The following is a 21,898-nucleotide window of genomic DNA, read 5'->3' as shown; positions in this document are numbered from 1 at the left end:
GCTAACAAACCCAACAACCTCTTTAATCTTTACACAATGAAAAATAAATGTAGTTTTACCAAATAAATGGGGGGAAGCCCACAGGCAGAGGAGGTTTTCCCACATTCTTTAATGAAGCAAATGTTTCAAAGATAAGAATTTGAATTGCTGATGCTTTCAAATTGGTATCTCTGAAGACTTAAAGCAGTGAGAACAGGGCAAGGAAAAAAAATAACATAATATTTTAATGCAGCTGCATAAAATTCCATTTGCCAAGGCAAGCAATCATGGCAGGTGAATAAAATACCATTCATATTTTCATTACCAGGCTAAAGGCAGCCAAGTTGATTTTTGTGCCTGACATTTTCTTGACAATTTTGCAATGCTTCAGTAAGGCAATTAATATGAGATGTAGGCTTCTGCCCATTGCTAATATTTCTCCTTAGATCCAGCAAGACACTGGCTGACTAAGGGCATTTGAAGGAAAAATGCGCTGGGATTCATTTACTCTGCACATATGAAGATAAACTGAAGGCAATATGATTATTCACAAGCAAAAGGCGCAGGAGGGATGACCGATGTGCATTTAGCAGCACAAAACCTCTCCCTCCTTCTCTTTCTTTTAGCTAGTGATATCTTGTGTTCAAAACTAGGCATGAACCCAAACGTTCAAATACAAAATAGGAAAACAAAAATCATTTTTCTTCAGCTAACTGAAGCCTCTACGTTGTACCTACTAATATATACCAGTTCATTTCTACGTGTGGCCACATGCTTAGCTCTGTTTTCCTGCTGTCGGGGAGTTACTGTTGGCAGTTTCTCTCACAAACACCAACTTCTGACCGTAGTGCGAACTCACGGGCAGCAGTGGCTAGACAACCCAGTGTAACACAGACGTACGCCACCCTAGTGAAACTCCACCCAGGTGACTATGGCTCTCTATTTGCTATCTCGAAGAAATAAAAATGGAAATTCTCTTAGCATAAATTTGGGAAATGTTCCCTCTGATAGATATTGCAGATATTTGTATTTTCCTAATCAACTAAACCTTTTAAATGGTTACCGTTACAGCAGCTTATGCAGTCACCATTCATTGTATTGCACAGCAGAGCTATTTCCTCGGCTGCTATGGGATGGGGATCCGACAGATGTCGGCTGCTTTCAGATTAGCTACTCTATTATTTGTCTTTTGTCAGTATTGAAGATAAGGACAACCCCTGACAATCTAGGATAGCCTTCTGTTTTCATCTGGTACAGTGCCTAAATATCCTGGTACCCTACTAAATACCTCGGGACAGTGCTGTGTCGCGCGCACTTGGTGAATTCACATAATTGTGGAATTCAATCTCTTTTGGAAGCCATTGCTTTTAGTTATCAAGAAAACAGTAGTATATTGAATTTCCTCCCAAATGGAGCATTTTTGAACATGAAGGCATTTTTAGCTAGACAGTAGAAAGGAGAACCAGACCAGAAGCAGGGCAGTGAGGTCATCAGAGAGCTGCTTTTCCCCCAGAAGGCTTTTAAATGATTAAATACATCAGCAGCTGAAAATTATTCCACATCAGAAGCATCGTTGTCAGAAAGATGGTAATTACTTCCCTTCACCCGAATATACTCGATATACCTCCCTTCATCAGAATCTGACATACCACATGTACATAGCCTGTTTTCAAACAAAGATTCAATTTCCTCTAGTTTTTTCCCTTTAGTCTCAGGAAGGCAGCCGTAGATGAAAACCAGTCCCAAGGCAGCAAACCCTGCGTAGAGGAAGAAGGCTCCTGAAATGTAAAACAATATGCACAGTCGGTTACAGAAGCGTCTGTCCCCTCCTCTGTTCCGGAGCAGAGACAGCGGCCGAAGCAGGAGGCTGCCCGTATCAAAGGAATGCATGAAAGCAAAGGTTGGAGCGGCATCGTTAAAACGAGCTGCGGAGCCGTGGGTGTAGGAGAAGGCTGCTTTATTGCATCGCTTCGCACCAGAGTAAATTAACAAAGGCAATTTCATTTCATGTGGAAGATAATACTCATCCTTTTTGGGCAAGTCGTTCTGCTGTTAAAATAAACAGCAATTAAACAACTGCACACCCAGTTAAAAAAAACAGCTATGAAAGGCAAGAGCTTTCTTAGTTTATCTTAACAGCGAAGGACACACTAAGACAACCCCCCAAAATGAGAAACTTCAGCAAAAAACAAATAGCCAGGATTAAAATAACGTTTGTGACTCGTGACACCTAATTATTATTTAAAAGTCCTCTGCAGAGACAATTAGCAGTGAGAAGGAGCTCGTTCTCCCCCACAACCCCCCATACTTAGGGGGGCAGAGAAGGTACTGAAGGACCAACAAACATTTATGTGCCATGTGTTTCTAGACTAATGACTCAAAGGAATGTCAAGAAGAGCTGAAAGGCGCTGTAGTAATGATGTGAAGGTCACACCAACTCCCTAGCAGTTTAATGTAATTTAAAAGACTTGTACTGGAGTGGCTGAGCAGTAATCTGACAAACTCTCCGCAGGCTCCAGCAGACAGGACTTAATCAACAGCTGGGAGCGGGGCAGTAGCATCTTACGCAGATATTTCTGCAAGTACCATCGGATATTGGCCTTGGATGCCATCATAAACTGGAAAACACAGATGCTGTCTCCTTAAGCGGAAATCAGCATATTTCACTAAGTCAAAACTGTTTTTTTTTCCAGTTTCCTTGTTTTAATCAATTGTCTAGGTTCTCAGCTAAGGACAGAAAGAAATGTTTCTTATGGAAGCTGGACCAAACTCTATGATCCAGGCAGGTCGTATCAGGTCTCTAGCTGTACTGAACCAGGATGGGTTGAGAACATGCATTCCCAGTCGACACGAGCGACTGAGCGACCCAGAATCAGCTGTGTGCCAGCGGTAGCACCGCGCACCCGGACACATACTGCTTCTTACCATAGTATGTCAGATATTCAGCTGTATGCAGAAATGTCAGTGACACGAGCACATTGAAAACCCAGTTGACTCCAGAAGAACACGCGTTTCCTGTACTTCTAGCCCAAAGTGGGTAAATTTCAGAATTGACAGTCCAGGGCATAGGACCCATCCCTAAGAATTAGGAAAAAAGATCAATCTCAGTTTAATGGCAGGGCTCAAAAGTAAATTTAACATGTAGCCTCACTATTTGACCTTTACAATTTTTGAACTGAAATGCAAAAACACACGTTTGCTTACCAGGTGCAAAGAAAACCAAGTATAAAATAAGGCCCAGAAGTGCTGTCCAAGAGTATGGAGTGGGGCAGAAATTGTATGCCCAGAACAAATCTTCCTTTTTGAATACTGTTTCATTTGAACACCTGAAAAATAACAATAAAACTTAGTATTAAAGAATTTTCAGGGAAATGGGTGACATCTCAATATAAACATGGCACATTAATGTCTTATGAAAAGCTGAGAAATGTAAAATTAAGATGAAAAAGCTCCATCCCTGTTAATTCATCAAGATCTTTGAGCCTACTCTTACATTCAGAAATGTGCTTTTTCCCAAGTCTGGCCTTAGGAAGAGTAACCAGCAGAACATTCTTGAATTTAAATACTTGCCTTGTATCTACAGATCTTGTTCAAATGAATAGTCTTTACTACAAAAGTGGTCATACCAAAGCCAACGAGACCATTCACATGAATATCACAGCGCAAACAGAGGTGCAGCAGCAGGACTTCAAGCTAAAGATGCTGCATGCAAGAATTTAAGGTCAAATAGAAGTTAGTCCTTAAGTCACTGATGAACTAATTATATGCCGCTCACTTTGGGTGCTATCAGTAATGTCTATGGAGTGTGTCAAGGTCAAGTGAAGTTGTAAGGAAAAGAGCTGTATACTTTCTTTTCTCCACAGTGAAATAATTTAGAAGGCGGTGGCGTTTCTAATTAGATAGTAAAAGTAAGAATCAGACCTGAGGTAAACCAGAGCTACTGGAGAAAAAGCGTCTCTATTCCAAGGACTATGCAGAAATTACATATTTCTAGAAATAGGTATAAAACCAGGTCTTATCCATCTGACTGCCAACAAGATGAAATATATTAAAGAAATACTGGCAACTCGCTAATGAAAAAAAATAACAAAAAATCTTTTTTTTTTAAAGGGAAAACAAGTCATAACTGGAAATAGAGAAACTTTTCAGCTGCAACCACATCAAGTGCTACAGTTGAAAAATTATGCACTTTGGGAGAGAAGACTTAGGCTGACACCACCCTTTCATATGCAAACAACGTTAAGTACTCAAAGAGAAGAAATCACGGCACACTAAACATCTATCTGCTGAACATCTATCTGGGTTACGATTTCCAGATCACCTGAGTGCTTATGTGAAGACTATGAGCTTCCTGACAGTAGGAAAATCAGAATCAAGATGTCTGCAATGGGTAGCAGGATGGCAGAGCAACAAAGATCCTGAAATATTTCAGAGGATATACCACCACTGCAGTCAACTTTCAAATCCACTTTCCAATAAAACATTTGTCCTCTAACTTTTCTGTTAAGAAACGACCAGCCAGCCCTAGGTGGAACAGGAATGTGCTGGTGGCCAACCCACCACCACTCCTGGGACAGAAATCTTCCTTATGTCAGCATGGATGTATCAACGGGACAACATTTAAAGCACGATATCACCACAAACTCCTAAACCCAAACTCAGGACAGCTGGAAATCCAAAGTTCAAATACACTTAAAAGAGAGAGGTTAACCCAATGAATCCTGGAAAAACACACATCTGAAACCCCAGCCAAACCCTAATGCTGCTTCAATGGCAGTAAGCCATAAGATTTGCAGTTCCACCTTGCACTTGAGCAGAACCTGACCAAGTGGAGCCAGCTGTCCCCAGAGAAACGTCAAGGCCTTGATGTGCTGCCAGCAAAGAACCCAGTGCCGGCATGTACCCTTCCACCCTGCTGCAGCCCTGCTTTGCCGAGTTCCCCCAGAAAGCCCATCTCATCCAGAGCACACAGATTCACTTGATGAAAAACACATAGAAAACAGGTCAATTGAACGTTCCTCTCAAAGATATGTCCCTCATGACCAGATACGGCTCGATGTCCATGTGGAGACCGGTCACGAGTGGCGTCCCTCAGGGGTCCGTGTTGGGCCCGGCCCTCTTCAACATCTTTGTCGGTGACGTGGACAGTGGCATGGAGTGCACCCTCAGCAAGTTCGCCGATGACACCAAGCTGTGTGGTGCCGTCGACACGCTGGAAGGGAGAGATGCCATCCAGAGGGACCTCGACAGGCTGGAGAGGTGGGCCCGTACCAACCTCATGAAGTTTAACCAGGCCAAGTGCAAGGTCCTACATCTGGGTCATGGCAATCCCAGGCACAAATACAGACTGGGCGGAGAATGGATCGTGAGCAGCCCTGAGGAGAAGGACTTGGGAGTACTGGTGGACGAGAAGCTCAATATGAGCCGGCAATGTGCTCTTGCGGCCCAGAAGGCCAACCGCATCCTGGGCTGCATCAAGAGGAGCGTGGCCAGCAGGTCAAGAGAGGTGATTCTCCCCCTCTACTCTGCCCTCGTGAGACCTCACTTGGAGTATTGCGTCCAGTTCTGGAGTCCCCAACATAAGAAGGACATGGACCAGTTGGAGAGGGTCCAGAGGAGGGCCACGAAGATGATAAGAGGGCTGGAGCACCTTTCCTATGAGGACAGGCTGAAAGAGTTGGGGCTGTTCAGCCTGGAGAAGAGGAGGCTCCGGTGTGACCTTATAGCGGTCTTCCAGTACCTCAAGGGGGCCTACAAGAAAGATGGGGAGAGGCTGTTCAGGAGGGCCAGTTGTGATAGGACAAGGGGTAATGGTTTTAAAATAGAGGGAGGTAGATTCAGGTTGGATATTAGGAAAAAATTTTTTACCATGAGAGTTGTAGAACACTGGAACAGGTTGCCCAGAGAGGTGGTGGATGCTCCATCCCTGGAGACGTTCAAGGCCCGGTTGGATGAGGCCCTGAGCAACCTGATCTAGTTGGAGATATCCCTGTTTGTTGCAGGGGGGTTGGACTAGATGACCTTTGAAGGTCCCTTCCAGCCCTAACAATTCTATGATTCTATGATTCTATACAACAGGCTCATGGCCTCAGCCTCTGCCCGGCCACTGGAGCACCCATCAGCCTAAGACACCTGCAGCTCCTAGGACAGAGATTTTTCATCTTTTCTCAGCCAAAAGTTCTGCTGCCATCCCTGCCGCCTGTTCTTGCTTCTAAGCATCACTCCACACATTCTTTCTTAAGTCTTTGCTCTTTCATGGCTCAGCTCAGCATTTCTATGTTACGACTGCGAGACACAGATCATTCCCTGTTGGTGTCCACCCTGACGCTTCCCTACTGTGCTATGTACTCCTCACGGCGTGCAGGTTAAATCAGGTCTGAGCTATGTCCCAGGTACAAGACGTACAGAAGACTGAACTGTGCTGGAGAACTATCCATACGTTTAAACGAGCAGTTCCTTAAACATTAAGGAAATGGTGCTTGAACGATTGATTACTGAACATTCGGTGATCCCACTGCCACTTTCCGCTCAGCCCCGCGGAGCTGCCCGCTTTGCATCTGCACCCCTGTGAGACCACAGGATTGCTCGATTTCACACCATTTTAACAACATCACGTTTGCTCCTTTTGCTGTTGCTCTAATTTCATTTGCAGGTGTTTGGTAATGAATACAAGCTGATTAGCATTTTAAAACATCTTGATGCTGAGATCGGTTTCTCCATTCTGCCCAGCCAGATCGGCAGCTCCTCAGAGAGGAGCCTCATGATTTCTCTGGAAAGCTGCTGTAAACAAAGATGTACTTGGTTTATTATCTTGCATCCATCTCCATCAGCACAAACCAACCTGCTGATTCATACAGACATAACCACCGGGAGGTCTAGATGTTCCCTTCCCCTACTGTCTTTCCCCAGATGTGTCCTACTTTTGACAGAGTGGAACACAAACCATAAGAGGAAAAACCACACGTCTCCAAAGCCTCCTATGGCTGAAGCCACTCATCTATTCTCCACTGTCTGCCCGTAATTGAGAAGAAATTCTGTTGCAAGAAAGCAGATTCAGTGCATTGACACAGGAAAAATAGCACTTGAGACTAGATTTAACTGAAACCTTGCAGTAATAAACTGTGCTCTGCTTGTCCTTCGGTAGTAAACCAGCATGGTACACAGAGTAAAAGCAAAGATACCTGCATCTGCTGGCGTCTTGCAGTGCTGGGTACATACAAAATCAACATTCCTTCAAGGCTGGTGATTTGTTCAAGCTATGTTATTGTGCTAATTCTACTGCTATTTTCCTATTTCTACAAGAACTGTTATTTTTCTGAAGAATATATTAATAATTACTGTATAATGTACCATCAGATAAAATTCTGAATTTTGTCCTGCATGAAGAGAGTATCTATAATGGACAGTGGACAAACAGCTATCCATTGCTTCACAAGCTGAAACGCACAGAGCAAAACGCCATGTGAACAGCTTACCAGTGAAACCAGCGCAAAGAGTTTTTAAATACCAATACGCTGGGTAATCATCATATCGGTACAAACAGTGAAGACACACTGTATCATTTCCTCTGAAATTACTGCCCAAGCGAAAATATGACAGTGCTACATCGAAAATCTTTACTGCGGACTTCTTTCGTTATGTATTTTCCACAGACAATTTAAGACGCGCATCTGTTCTAATTAGTGCAAACCTAACCTTCCAACAATTGATGGGAGCAATTCGACTGACTGGAAATAAATCAGAACAGCAGTAGACTTCTACATTACCAGCATTATATGCTTGGTTTTATAATCACTGAATCCATCCTTTATCAGATACAGCTGTAGTTCAGAAGAGCTAAAGCTTTGCTTCCCATCTCCTTAAATTACCTTTATACAGCCCATAAAAAAGGTATGAGAAGAAGGGCTGGTGCGGGTGGCCTAAAATGCTATTGCTAACAAGGGGATGAAACAGGATAAGACTATTTCCTTGATAATCAATCTAAATTTTCCTAAATTTTCCTAATTTTTCAATCTGGCTGTAGAATAATTTTCAAGTGCAACGCTGAAAACTGCAGATCGAGACATGGCAAGACAGTACACAGCATCAGCATGTGAGCACAGCACAAGACAAAGACTCAGCTGATTTTCTCCTCAAATCTCCATTCATTTTTGCTTTGCTGCAGAGTAAGGACTGTGTAGTCATAAAGATATGGCTGTTGTGGGAATTAAATGTTTCATTCTGAACAGTTCATATATTTTTAATATGAAAGCTGCTGACTTCTCATTGTCTTTTAAGCCCTTCGGAAACATCTTAAATGGATTTAGATCAAAAGTCTTAAAAGGTCAAAATTCAAATCAAATCAGGCTAAGGAAATAAATTACTTCTAAAGAAAATCACTAATGTGATCATTCATCTCCTTAAAATGCCTGTTAGAACAGGCATATTTCAAAATTACACATTCTGCTCTGAGATAAACTTTTAACATCAGGTGCTGATGGTACAGAAACATTTCAGATCTAATTCACAGTTTCACTAATCTCCCATTTCTTTGTTGTAACAAGAGTAAAACTACTTAAGGACTGCTCTTATGCCAGACTTTTGTGTCTGGGTTATCAAGATGATGATAATCTACAATTCACCAGCTTAGTCTCTGGTGTAACACAAATATATTGGATTTATAAACAATCTCCTTTAAGGAGACTTAAAGTCTCCTTGTGTAGAGTGCTGACTTTTATATCATGCCAATCCAGCTGAACAATATAAATTTATGCCAACCTTATTGATTGATCTTTTCACTTGAAGCCAGGTCATGGAAAGGACAGAGGACCAAATAGACATAATTTAGAATAGGTCCTGCTTAACTGAGAAAAGTTTTTGTAGAAGATGCTTGGGAACAACTAAGATAATTTATTCACAAGCAATTGTTCATCCTGTGAAAGAATCTGGACCTTGACATTGGGTTAGTTCTCACAACTTCAAGCCCCTTTTCTTCTGCTAAAGATACTTAGTTGTCTGAACAGACCTCTAACTACCTTCAAATTACTTAAAGGATAGAATTTAGCAAGGTACCAGATTAACTGTGTAATAATTTAGTGGTATTCAGATATATAACTACGAAGAACTTTGTTAACTGCCTCTATCTTGTCCATTTAAGTGGTCTCCTGTACACATTAAGAGCAATTGCATTAGCACAACTGATAGAAAACAGTGAAACCATAGTTTCACTATAAATCAGTGTTTTCTGATTTAAAGAAAAATCTCTGCTCCTTTCAGTGCTTGATTTTTATATATACATATGGTAGGATGCTATCTGAAGTATCGAGTAAAGCATAACTCTTTCCTGAAGACAAACAGATTAATTTAAAACTGATTAATATCTGAATCAATACTTCCTAAGCTTTCTCACAGTTCCCTAGCTACAGGCTTCTGTGCCTCGGAGACGATGCACTGTAGCTCCACACCTCTCTGGAGAAGTTTGCATCCACCGCTTTGACTTTGTAGTTTACACGGAGAAATAATTCATCCATTAAACCAGATGTTGCTAAAAAGATGCAGATGAAGCTTCTTATGCCAGATGATGGCAATTGAAAAAAGCAGAAAAGAACAAACAGATGCAGCCTTGAAAAAACATACCCATAAAATTTCATGGTATTCAGCTAGACGTTGCTTAACCTTCGTTACACAAAAATACCAGCAGTGTTTTGGGACACTCATTGAAGCCTTTTGTTATAACCAGCAAACAGTTTTTAAAGTGCTAGTAAGAACTTCAAAAACTTGGAAAAATAGTTCAGTTCACAGCAAGAAAGCAAACTGCATCTCAGCAGATATCTGATGTATTTGCACATGACTAAAAAACAGTCTTTATCACACTGAGGTCCCCTGCTATAGGATCTATCCGTTACACCTATAGAGCTGTGGGTGATAATAGAATCATAGAATGGTTAGGGTTGGAAGGGACCTCAAAGATCATCTAGTTCCAACCCCCCTGCCATGGGCAGAGAAATCCTCCACTACACCAGGTTGCCCAAAGCCTCATCCAACCTGGCCTTGAACACTTCCAGGGATGGGACATCCACAACTTCTTTGGGCAACCTGTTCCAGTGCCTCACCACCCTCAATGTAAAAAATTTCTTCCTTATATCTAATCTAAATCTGCCCTCTTTCAGTTTAAAGCCATTGCCCCTTGTCCTATCACTACACACCCTTGTAAAAAGTCCCTCTCCAGCTTTCCTGTAGGCCTCCATTAGTTATTGGAAGGCTGCTAGAAGATCTCCTGCACAAAGAACAGAAACCAGGGCACTTTAATGGATAACAGCTATAGTAATTGCTGCTGTCCGAAATACTTCAAAAAATCTTAAAGAGACAAAGCCAGTTCCTTTCTCTAGGCAACGCTTTCCATGCCAAGTAAGTTTAGTAGCAGCTGCTAGGGATAGCATAGCTTTTCCAAAAGCAAAATTACTCTCCTCAAGCTGAATGACTGGCACTTCGTACTCTGCATCTAGGAAACTGAAAGCACATATTCAAAGATAAATTAGAAAAAAAATAAAACCCAGAAGCTTGGTTGCTTTGCCCATTATAGAGCCAAAGAGTTTAGAGATGCCTTCTTTATTGTGTGCTGTAGGGTAAGAACTGAATTTCTAACAAGGTTCTACATTTAAATCAGCATTTCTTACAGATCTGCTTGGAGGCAGCATGTAACATATACAGAAGTAACTGTCAATTATTCACACTAAGCACCTTTTCCCTCATTGGCTGTTATCTTCTGATCCCTCTTTTATCTTCTTTGTTATAAAAGAAACAAAGGATCTACAGAGTGCTAAAATCTCCTCAAATCAATCATGAGGAATATTTCACTATAGCTCATACATACTATTAAATTAAAAAATTAATTAATATTTCATTTACCCAGGCAGAAGACCTTACTGAAGTAATTACTTCATAAAATTATCTGTCTCTAAGATGTAACTACCTTCTCTCATGCTTAGACAGGTGTAATCTTTGCTGGGTAATAAACTGGCTGGATGGCCAGGGCAAGAGAGTTGTGAATGGAGTTAAATCCAGTTGGCAGCCAGTCACAAGTGGTGTTCCCCAGGGCTCAGTATTGGGGCCAGTTTTATTTAATATCTTTATCGATGAACTGGACAAGGAGATTGAGTGCACCTTCAGCAAGTCTGCAGACAACACCAAGATGGGTAGGAGTGTTGATCTGCTTGAGGGTTGAAAGGCTCTACAGAGGGATTTGGACAGGTGGGATCAATGGGCAAAGGGCAACTGTATGAGGTTCAACAAGGCCAAGTGTCAGGTCCTGCACTTGGGTCACAACACCTCGTGCAATGCTACAGGCTTGGGGAAGAGTGGCTGGAAAGCTCTCCATCGGAAAAAGACCCGGGGGTGTTGGTTGACAGCCGGCTCAACATGAGCCAGCAGTGTGCCCAGATGGCCAACAGCATCCTGACTTACATGAGAAATGGTGTGGCCAGCAGGACTAGGGGAGCGATTGTCCCCCTGTACTCGGCACTGGTGAGGCCGCACCTCAAATACTGTGTTCAGTTTTGGGCCCCTCACTACAAGAAAGACATTGAGGTGCTGGAGCGTGTCCAAAGAAAAGCAACGAAGCTGGTGCAGGGTCTAGAGCACAAGTCTTACGAGGGGCAGCTGAGGGAACTGGGGTGGTTCAGTCTGGAGAAAAGGACGCTGAGGGGAGACCTTATCGCTGTCTGTAACTACCTGAAAGGAGGTTGTAGCAAGGTCAGTGTTGGTCTCGTCTCCCATGTAACAAGTGATAGGATAAGAGGAAATGGCCTCAAGTTGTGCCAGGGGAGGTTTAGATTGGGTATGAGGAAAAATTTCTTCACTGAAAGAATTAGCAAGCATTGGAACAGGCTGCCCAGGGAAGTGGTTGAGTCACCATCCCTGAAGGAATTTAAAAGATGTGTGGTGCTTAGGGACATGGTTTAGTGGTGGACTTGGCAGTGTGACCTTAACAGTTGGACTTCATGATCTTCAGGGTCTTTTGCAATCTAAATGATTCCGATTCTCAGTCACGTGAGAACGCACATCTGCATGAGACTTAGTACACTGTTCTGATTTACTTTTGTTCTGGCCACCTGGTCACAGATGAACATATTTTTTTTTACATTATTATTATTTATTTAGCTAAAAATCTGTAGAGAATTTGAATTAAAACACTTGTACTTTCCCAAACCAAGAAATTTCAGCTTTGCAACTGCATCTGAATTTGCCCAATAAATAGAGCGCTGGAGCTGTTATTCAATCTGAATAGACTGAGCAATAGACTACCAAGTGATTGAAAAACAGGAGTAATTTTTCCCTATGAAAAATAGTTCTCCAATATTAATCACATCAAAGGGGTTCTTAACTGTTTGCTGCTCTGGATGTTTCAGTAGTTTTGTAACCATATATTAGTGGATTCTACAGTTTCTGCACCTCTTGCCATAGGAAGAAGCTCAGCTGCCTGACAGCGTGTGTTGGGACATTCATCAGCTGTGGGTCTGAGCAAACAGCTTTTGCGCGATTAGATAACTCTAATCTCCTGAAGAAAGATGTTCAGTTTTGGATTTGTTTCTGGACTGAAGGTTCTCCTTCATATTGCTGTATCCTATTCCTGTCCTCTCAAAGTTCAACCTGCTTCTCCATGAGACTTCTTTTATCCCATACTGGTGCCTTCCAAGTCCTACTGGCCACCTCGAGGCCATTGGCTACAATCTCCCACTCTGCTGTCACACCAAAGTGTTTCAAGCTTCATTTTTCATTATCTCTACCAGGAGGGGAGAGAGACAAATCTCTGCTACTACTAGAACGCTGTCCAACAAGCTTCTCTCATCATCTTTCGCGCTCCCCTGACCTTCAGAAATGGACTCAAACCAGGAAAAGGCAGAAACTGCTTATACCTAGTGCTAAAGCCCAACTATCTGAGATGTCACAGCAGCTGACAGCAACCCATTAGGTACACATGTACACCAGTTCCAGCTTAAAAACTGGGAGCAGAAGTAAGCAAATATCTGTTTTTCATTACAGGACATACAATTACCTTAGTCACACTACACAAAGATTGATTTATTTTTCTTCCCAAGCTTTTTCCTACTCTTCCAAAGTATCAGATGGTAATGAAAGCATCAGGAAACATCTGATGTCTCTGTGCTCTACAGAATGTCCTATCCTAGTTCCAAATTTGATTCTGACTGGACACACTTGGCTTACCCCAGTACAAATTAAAATTATCTAGTAATAATTAAATTGTATGATTTCATAATCATGACCTAATCATAAATAATTCAAATATTATATTAATTATGCATAAACTTGTGAGAGGTCATACAACTATGAAAAACGATCACCTGTTCACTTAACAAACAACTAGCAGTCATCCCCACAGAATTTTAATGGGCAGAATTCAAATTAAAACCTGATCAAAATGCAAAATCTTAATTACTTTCAAGCATAAGCATCTTAGCTGAATAGCACTGTCCTTCATGCATTCCCAACTATGATCATTGTAACTACTTTAATTGCTAGACAACCGGTCACAGTTTCAAAATATGGTATTTTGTGTTTCTTTTTAACATTGGATGCTTTCAGGTACAAAATTAGCTGTTCAGCTGAGGAAAAAGAAAGAATATGGTATATTTCTTTCATTTTTTTGTGAAAAACTTCAAAATCACCTCAATTTTCAGCAAAGAAATGAAACAAGAGATGAAAAAGGAAAGAACAGAAAGATCATAAATTTGTTTTGGTAAAAAAGATCTTTCTGCATTGTTTTCTGGAAAAGGATTATTAAAAACATTTATTTATATATTTAAAGAAATTTTATCTCTCACCACAAAACTTTTGTTCATGTCCTTGAAAAACTTTACTAAACCCTAAACCTTTTATGTCTTTCGTTCCTCTTTAAGACAGACATTAATGTTTCTTGCAGCTGCCAAACTACTGATGAGAACTCCAGCCACTGTATAAACACAGAGGTGAGCTCCAGTAGAGTGCTATCAGTTAGTCATGAAGTCTCCCAGATTCCAGTGCTGTATTTAAAAAAGTCTAAGCCGATCCTCATAAAAAGCAAGATCCAGTAAGAGACATAGTTAGTTCGTTCCTAATTCTCATACTGAAAAATTTCAATCTGTTAAATGCTGTAGTTTTCACTATTTCTTTCTTTCAAGTATCATCGACTCTTGAAGAACTTCACCGAGGTGCAGATCAGCAAAGAATGTTTAGAAATTTGGGTAAATACGACGGAGGTGACACTGTCCAGCATTTTGAAGCCTTGTTGTGACCAATAGATATTTTAGTACTACGGTAGTATTACGAAATATAAGAAAAACCCCGCAATCTGCCAGCCGGAGTGGAAAAATCGCCATGATGTGGAGGAGGGCCCACTGCTATAACACCTAAAGCATCACGGATTCCTGTGCAGGTCTGGATGAAGATATGATGTGTGTGATGGGGCTGTGGCTCAGTGATGTGACTTGCACACACAGCGGTGGGTGGGACAAGAGAATTATGGCTACCGCCTCCTTGGCAACCGCCGCAAGCCCTCCCTTCAGCCCTGTTCACAGCAGTCAAGCACGAACCGAAAAGGAACACCTTGTGCTGCCGCGCGGGCGCGGGCACACGGCAAGCCCTTGCAAGAAATGGCATATGGGAATATCCAATTGCTCGTGAAATAGATGCCATTTCACAAATCTTAAACAACACAAGCACCAAGCTATCTCGGCGTGACAACCAGCAAAAAGGTAACACAGAGGCATTCTGGAAACAGGACGAGCTATTATTTCCCTGCCAGCAGCCGTCAGGGCTGACACAGACTCATGGACTCCCTGTGACGCCAGAATGCGCTTTAAAGTTTGTTTAGTGGTTTTTCTGCAGTTATACAGAAACAGTTCACTTTCGGAACAGTTTCAGCAATGAGCATACGTACACACCCGTGCCTGCATCCAGTCGTTGCCGGCTTCCCTCATTTCTCTGCAAGGAGGGAGTGCTCATTAATGACTTGGTCATCTGTTCTGAGAGATGAATGTTTGAGGGATCTCGGTGATGAGCGTTAACTGAAAAGAGGTTACCAGCCACCCTGGGGGGCTCCCGGAGCTAACCTGTGTCACACAATGCTTTCCACTGAAAATCAGACAGATTTGGTCACTTGCTATTACTCACAGGTGCCTGCAGGCAGGCAGGCTTCATTCTGTTTGAGCTTTTTCAGGACAAAAACGTTCATAAATGTAGGACTCAAGTATTTTTTGTTAAAGACAGACTGGCATTTAACATCCGTGACAGACTAGCACATTAAGTATTTCGGTTGTGTGCAAACCCCTCTCTGTGCTCCTGGTCTTTCCCTGAACTGGAGCAGTCCTGCTGCTCCAAGAATTTTTGTATGGAAGTTCTGGGTCATCCCTGCTCTGCCATGTTTGAGAGTTTATGGACGGAGCACCAGGCTCTAACCAAATTTCTCACAGAACTAGGGTAATCGAATTGGAGAATTTCTAGCTTCTGTTTCCAGATCTAAAAGCATTCAGTCTTTCTGATTTTATCTCCTTGCAGCATGAACACTTAAAAATTAAATTACTGAAACAAATTGGTCTGAAGAATGTGGTGTCAAATGCAGCATTTTAGAATTTCATGCAAGTTTACTATAAACCAAATCTCTATCTAATGTTTAATCTCATTAGTTTCTTCACCTGATTTTACATTTAATTTACTTTATAATTAGCATTTCTAAAGTTCTTTTGGTTACAGCAGAAATATCAACCACTTGCCTATTCATAGAAGTATCAAATCTCCCAGGAGACACCTCTTTCCTATGGTATGTGAAGAGAGATTGCCTCAATGAATACTGGTGGAAGGGGCTGCGTGTAGAGCTCTAATAACAAGTATCAATATTTTAATATTAATTCAAGTATTGTAAACAGAACACCATGCAAGAATTGCTGGCACGATGTAATAAAGTCTATTCTATAAAATGCAGGCAAAGGCCAGCTGCACATAGGGAACAATAAGGAACAGCATCTTTTACCCCATCTGTCAAGGAACTACAAGACAGCTCAAGGTCAAAATTTTAGACATCTGAAGTTGAATAAAACAAACTCTACCCAGACTTCCTATTCTCACTTGCATTTACAGTAACCTTTATAGACATTTGTGCTGTTCACCATGTGTCAGTAGTATTATCAAAGGAATGTCATCAGCATCTCAAAAGCTTCACTTGAGTTACAATTGCCAAAAGTAATTCTAACCCCATGGTCAAAAAAAGACCAAAGACAGAGAAATCAAGGTGGTGGTTGTAACTCAGGATGAAGGTAACTTAACGAAATATTGACTGGAAGTTCAACCTCCAAATGAAATAGGTTCTATTTCAGTGTTACAATCTTGTTTTTACAAATGCTTCCAAACACTCCAGAAAAGAAAAAAAAAAAGAAGAAAAAATATTGCTTTTAATTACCCTGAAGTTTGACATGCAAATGTATAGTAAAAACCATGCTCTTGGGTGGAAATCTGGTCTATCAAGTTAGTAGAGAATGGCAAGATTTTATAGTTCATTTTAGAAAAACAAAGGAAATCCCACCCAAACCCCAAACTCAAAACACAGATGGGACATGCTGACACAATTATAACAAGGTACCAGATGTGGCACTGACTGGTGAGCATCACCGACTCAATTCATCATCTAGAGAACTCAGTTGCCAAGTTCCAGTCCTGAAGCCCCCAAAAGCCTGCCTGCCCTGCAAGCGGAGCGCCCGGCGGGCAGCCTGGGCCAGGCTCTGCTGCTGCAAGCACACTGCTGAGATTTCAAAGCTAGTTCACTTACTGTCTATACCACGCAGCCGTCCCTGTGTCTTACAGAGCCTGCCAAACCGGCACTGTGCAGAAATGATTTTCCATAGAGCTGTTAAAACCTTAGAATCACAGCCAGCCATGTATTTCAATGGGAAGCGAAGAGGGAACAGAATATGCACCCTTCTGAAATTTCCACGGAAATCAAAATGAAAGTGTAGAGGGATAAAAATAATTTTCTGAATTTGCTTTTTTGTTGAACTTGAAAGAAAAAAACTGTAAGCACACAGAGTTAAAAATATAGATCAATATTACATGTATTAGCACATCTTTTTTAGAGCTTCCCTGCTCTGCTTAATTTCTAGCATTGACATATATATAAAGTTTATATTTCAATAGGTCTAACAATAGTCTTCCAGCCAACGTAACTGTACTGAACTGTTACATTCTATTTCCATAATAGCAATTTAGACAAGAATACTACATTTTAGCTATTGCCAGCAACAGCCTTTCTGCCATTACAACTGAAATCTATCCAGACTAAAAATTTGAGATCTTGCGTTCATCGTTTGAAATAGATGATGGAGGAGCATTTTTAATAAGGAGCTTTTCCCTGATTCCAGTAGGTGGCAATAGCTCTGCCCTAAAAAGCTCAGAGAATCTAGTGCTTCAGAAGGGGAATGAAGCACCGCACCCTGCCCACACATGCTGTACTGAGGAGGCTCTGAATTAAATCAACCAACAGAGCTATCCAAAGAATGATTCTTCCACTGTCAGCTCTAAAATTCACTGGAAATCATTAATGTTGTACCAGAAAAGGAAGCCCCAAGGAGATTTAAAAAATACTCTAAAACCACTGAAAGCAAGATAATTATTTCACACCTGATTTATGAGAGTGAGCACTTAACATAGCGTGTTGCTCTGCTTTGATTTGTGCATGAAGTGCAATACCTATGCTAAATCTAAGGAATTTTCTAAAATACAGAAACGATGAGCGGTTACGCTATCTCTAGTTTATGACTATAAACATCGAGTACCAAAGTCTTCATTGCTACATGAAACTCAAATTTTGGGATCTGGCAGTAGAACTACTCAGCAGAAATCAAAGTAATCTTCTGTTTTCCATGGCCTCTGACAACTAAAAAGAACTTTACATAAATAAGTGCTTTTTAACAATAGTTATTTTGCCAAGAAAATATGCTAAATGGGAACATACATAATCTGAATCACAGGTCTGAAGAACTACATAATCATGCAGAGTCTTAAACTCATCTCATTATCATCTATGCAAAGCTAATGTGACAGCTGTGGCAAGATACAGGAAAGAAGAAAGTCTATACATCCTACAAGCAAGAAGAGATGCCCAGCGTGCTGCTGTTCAGGGGTACGACCTGCCATCTAACAGACTGCCCGTTTCCTGGCCTGTACTAACCAGCAAGCTGAGTTAAAATAAGGTCACAACTTTAAATCAAACGAATCAATAATTCCAACGCATCTTGTGCCAGTGAGGGATTGATCTTACTACCTCCGCTCTCAAGGAAAGGAAACGCACTTGCAGACAGCACATATGACAATTTATATGAATTAAACTCATCAAACATACTGAATTAGCCAACAGTCCTAACGTAGAAATGTGTTAATTTATTTTCCCTCAAAAAGACAAAAAATACTCTGAAAACTTCACCCTTTTAAGAAGGGAAGAGATTACAATTTTACCATATCAGATGATGTGATTATTGAAGAATTACTTATTGAGGAATAAAAGTGTGTAAGATTTGCATTAGGGATGCTGTATGGAGGGCTGGGTTCAACCCTGCTGAATGTTCTTTATCAATAAAAATCCCCAACCACATGCATCTTTCAAAAATATTTTCTGCCCCCAAACCAGTGAAAATTTCAATTTAGTAAATACATTTCAGAGTGTCTCTGCTGAGACAATTTTCACTGAGGATTTTTATTTAAATCTGATCCTCAGAGTCAATAACTGAATCCACATGAAAAACAACTACTGGAAACATTCTTCTCTCAGAAAAAAAATAATAAAATCCACACGCTCCCAAGTATGAGTTTGTTCTTTTGCTTTGGCTCCAAGGCAGAAGGAGAAATCCCAGCTCTCTCCCACCAGTAGCTCCCTGCACGCTCATGCTCTCTGATGAAGCACCCTCCTCTGCTTCTCGGTCTAATTCCCTTGGTGCAGGAGAGCACCAGGGCCACACTCTGCCCCTGCTGCGACACTGCTCTGGGGAGAACCCCTCTGGGTGAGGCATGGATGCCACCTTTCAATCTGTCCCTAAAAAGAAGAGCAGCTGAGCTAGTTAGCAGCAGACTCCTATGGGCAATAAAAGACTCTTTTCTCCAATGTCCATTTTGTAAGAGAGGGAGAGAAAAGCTGCAGAAATTACCCACGTAGTCTGAGCACACTGACAAGAGACTACTAACTCTCTCATATATGTTGGCATTTCTTTTCCCCTTCACTTCCCTGCCTATCTCCTTCATCACCTAAAAGCAAACACACTTTTTAAACGGGAAACAACATCAGTGTGTTCTACTCCCATCTCAGTTGACCAGAGAATGACTGAAATGAGCAGAACGCTCACTCCTTCACCAGGACTGTCGTGGTTCAGCCCGGCGGCAGCTCAGCCACCACTCAGCCGCTCGCTCACTCCTCCCCTCGGTGAGGTGGAGGGGAGAAAAATGTAACCAAAGGCCTGAGGGTCGGGATAATAACAGGGAGGGATCACCCACTGACCATGGCCCCGGGAAAAACAGGCTTGGGGTTCAAATCAATTTAATTCGTTAACAGCTACTTGGAGGTCAACAAGAAACAAAGCCAGATCTCAAAAACACCTTCTCCCCACTCATCCCTTCCTCTCAACTCCACCTCCTCCCCCAGTGGCGCACGGGGACAGAGAATGGGGGTTGTGGTCAGTTCATCACATGTTGTTTCTACCGTTCCTTCCTGGAGGAGGAGGACTCCTCACACTCTTCCACTGCTCCAACGAGAGGTCCCTTCCCACAGGAGACAGTCCTCCACGAGCTTCTCCAACATAAGTCCTTCCCGCAGGACGTAATCTTTACCCATCAGATTGCTCTGGCACGGGCTTTTCCCATGGAGACACAGCTTCTCAGGGCACATCCACCTGCTGTGGCGTGGAGTCCCTTCCCATGGACTGCAGATGCATCTCTGCTTCACTATCAGTCTCCAGCAGTGGGGGGAGTCCTTCCCACAGAGACAGGCCTCTACAACCTCCCTCAGGCTCAGGCATCTCTGCTCCCGCATGGGGTTCTCCACGGGCTGTGGGTGGGTCTCTGCTCCACTGCTAATCCCCACGGGCAGCAGGGGGGCCGCTGCTGTCTCGCCACGGGCTGCAAGGGAATCTCAGCTCCGGCACCTCCTCCCGCTCCATCTGCACTGACCTGGTGTCTGTGTGGCCGTTTCTCTCAGGTCTCAGTCCTCTCTCTGCTGCAGCCATGCCGGGCCCGACTGGCCTGATGAACCTCGGCAGCCCCGGCAGGATGAACTCCATCCAGCGGGTGCCCTAGGAGCAGGAGCTCCCCCACTTCCCTCCTCTCTTTGCTGCAGGTCCCGCCTGGCCCGAGTTCCTTTGTCCCTGTCTTAAATAGGGCATTTGCAGAGGTGCTGACCAGCTCAGCCCTGGCCAGAGGGGACCGGGGTCTGACCTGGCCAGAGACTGCTTCGACCAGTTTTGGAGCTGGGGAAGCTTCTCGCATCTCCTTACAGGGGCCATCTCTGCAGCCCCTCCCCTGCTTCCAAAACCCCAGCACACAAACCCAGCACAAGGATGTAAATTCAAATTTTAAATACCACAGCATCTTCTTCCTTGGTCCACTTTTAAGTGGTGAAGAGCACTGACTCAAACAGTTTTCCATTTAAATAACATAATTTTTCCTGACACAAACCAGCATTTCAGCACGTTTTAGCTCAAGGGTCACTTTTGCTTTTCTATTCCAGTTACCTCAGTGCTATGGCATCTGAAGTAGTTGTTACAACAACTAACCCAAATAGCTGTCAGCATCTGTCTCTTCATCATTCTCTACCAGAATGCCTTTTAAATAGTAACTTAGGGTAAGATCTCGAAGCAGTGTTCAGCAGCAAAGTGCAATACAAATGAACAGGTAGAGAACAACACGAACAATGTTTCAAATTAGAGAGACCTGCTCTAAAATCCTATTTTGTGCTGGGTGTCTCCAACAAATAAATTTTGTCTTCAAGATATGAACTAAACATTTCCAGAATTCACTGGAGTATATTCACTTCATAACAGGACTTTGTCCTTCCTTTCAAGCATCCAGAATTTGTCATTGGTTGAGTAGATACAATGATTTAGAGCTATTAATAGCAATTCTTCAGTAATTACCCTAAAGGAATGTAAATAGTTTCAGTTTAGATTATCATGTTAGTCTGCTCACTATTTTAGACCTAAAATGCAGATACAATATGCAAAGGTCCTTAATTGTTCAGGCATTAGATTCAGTCAACAATAAAGTAATACAAAACGGGTTTTCTTCCCCTTGAAAATGGATATGAAGAGACTGTATCATCTGTTAACATTACAACAAAATTTCCTCCTCAATTTAAATTATTTAAGTACATATAAAGATTTTATATGAAAAAAATCTACCTCCTCAACTCTCCAGAATCACACTGGTATTTGCAACAATTAGACTGTGATACACTCTGTAATATCCTCCTCCAGAAAAGACCTTGTGCCTTAGATTTTAGGCTGACAAAGCCTGTATCACTATCAGATCTTTTTTTCATTTCCTTTTGCATACCTCACTAATGTATGTTGGATATCATTATGCTGAAGTACATACTCCTGATCAAACAGGACAAACAGCATTGTGTCCTGCCACCTGGCTGCTCCAGGTTTGCATACTTACTGGCAATGGGGAACACAATCAGAACTTAATTGTATTTGAAACCGCAAATATTTTGGTTTTCTTTCCTAAATGATCCTGGAGGGGAGAGGGAAGATTCTGTGTTCTGGTTCCTACTTAATTGATGAAATATTTCAATTTAGTAAACGTTTAGCATATCGTCCAGAAAGAAATTACGCTAAGACCACTGGTTATAATCGCAGCTCGTCTGAGTGCTACCGATATACACGCAGATGTAAATGTGCTGTAGATCCTG

General features: G+C 42.0%; 1 protein-coding gene across 1 annotated transcript in view; it reads right to left on the bottom strand.

Moving 5' to 3' along the window:
- Positions 1 to 1,530: 1,530 nt before the first annotated feature.
- The window catches only part of SLC2A13 (solute carrier family 2 member 13), a 175,111-nt gene continuing 154,743 nt past the window's right edge, over positions 1,531 to 21,898 (bottom strand). The window contains exons 8-10 of the mRNA XM_086610397.1: positions 3,184 to 3,305; positions 2,905 to 3,057; positions 1,531 to 1,757 (exon numbers count right to left, since the gene is read on the bottom strand). Coding sequence (XP_086466523.1) covers positions 1,531 to 1,757; positions 2,905 to 3,057; positions 3,184 to 3,305 — 502 coding nt within the window. The remainder of the gene's footprint in view (positions 1,758 to 2,904; positions 3,058 to 3,183; positions 3,306 to 21,898) is intronic.

This window comes from Tauraco erythrolophus, chromosome 4 (assembly GCF_009769465.1).
Source record: "Tauraco erythrolophus isolate bTauEry1 chromosome 4, bTauEry1.pri, whole genome shotgun sequence".
Lineage (NCBI taxonomy): Eukaryota > Metazoa > Chordata > Aves > Musophagiformes > Musophagidae > Tauraco > Tauraco erythrolophus.
The sequence above is the reverse complement of the archived record's forward strand: the minus strand, read 5'-3'. Positions and strand labels throughout refer to the sequence as shown.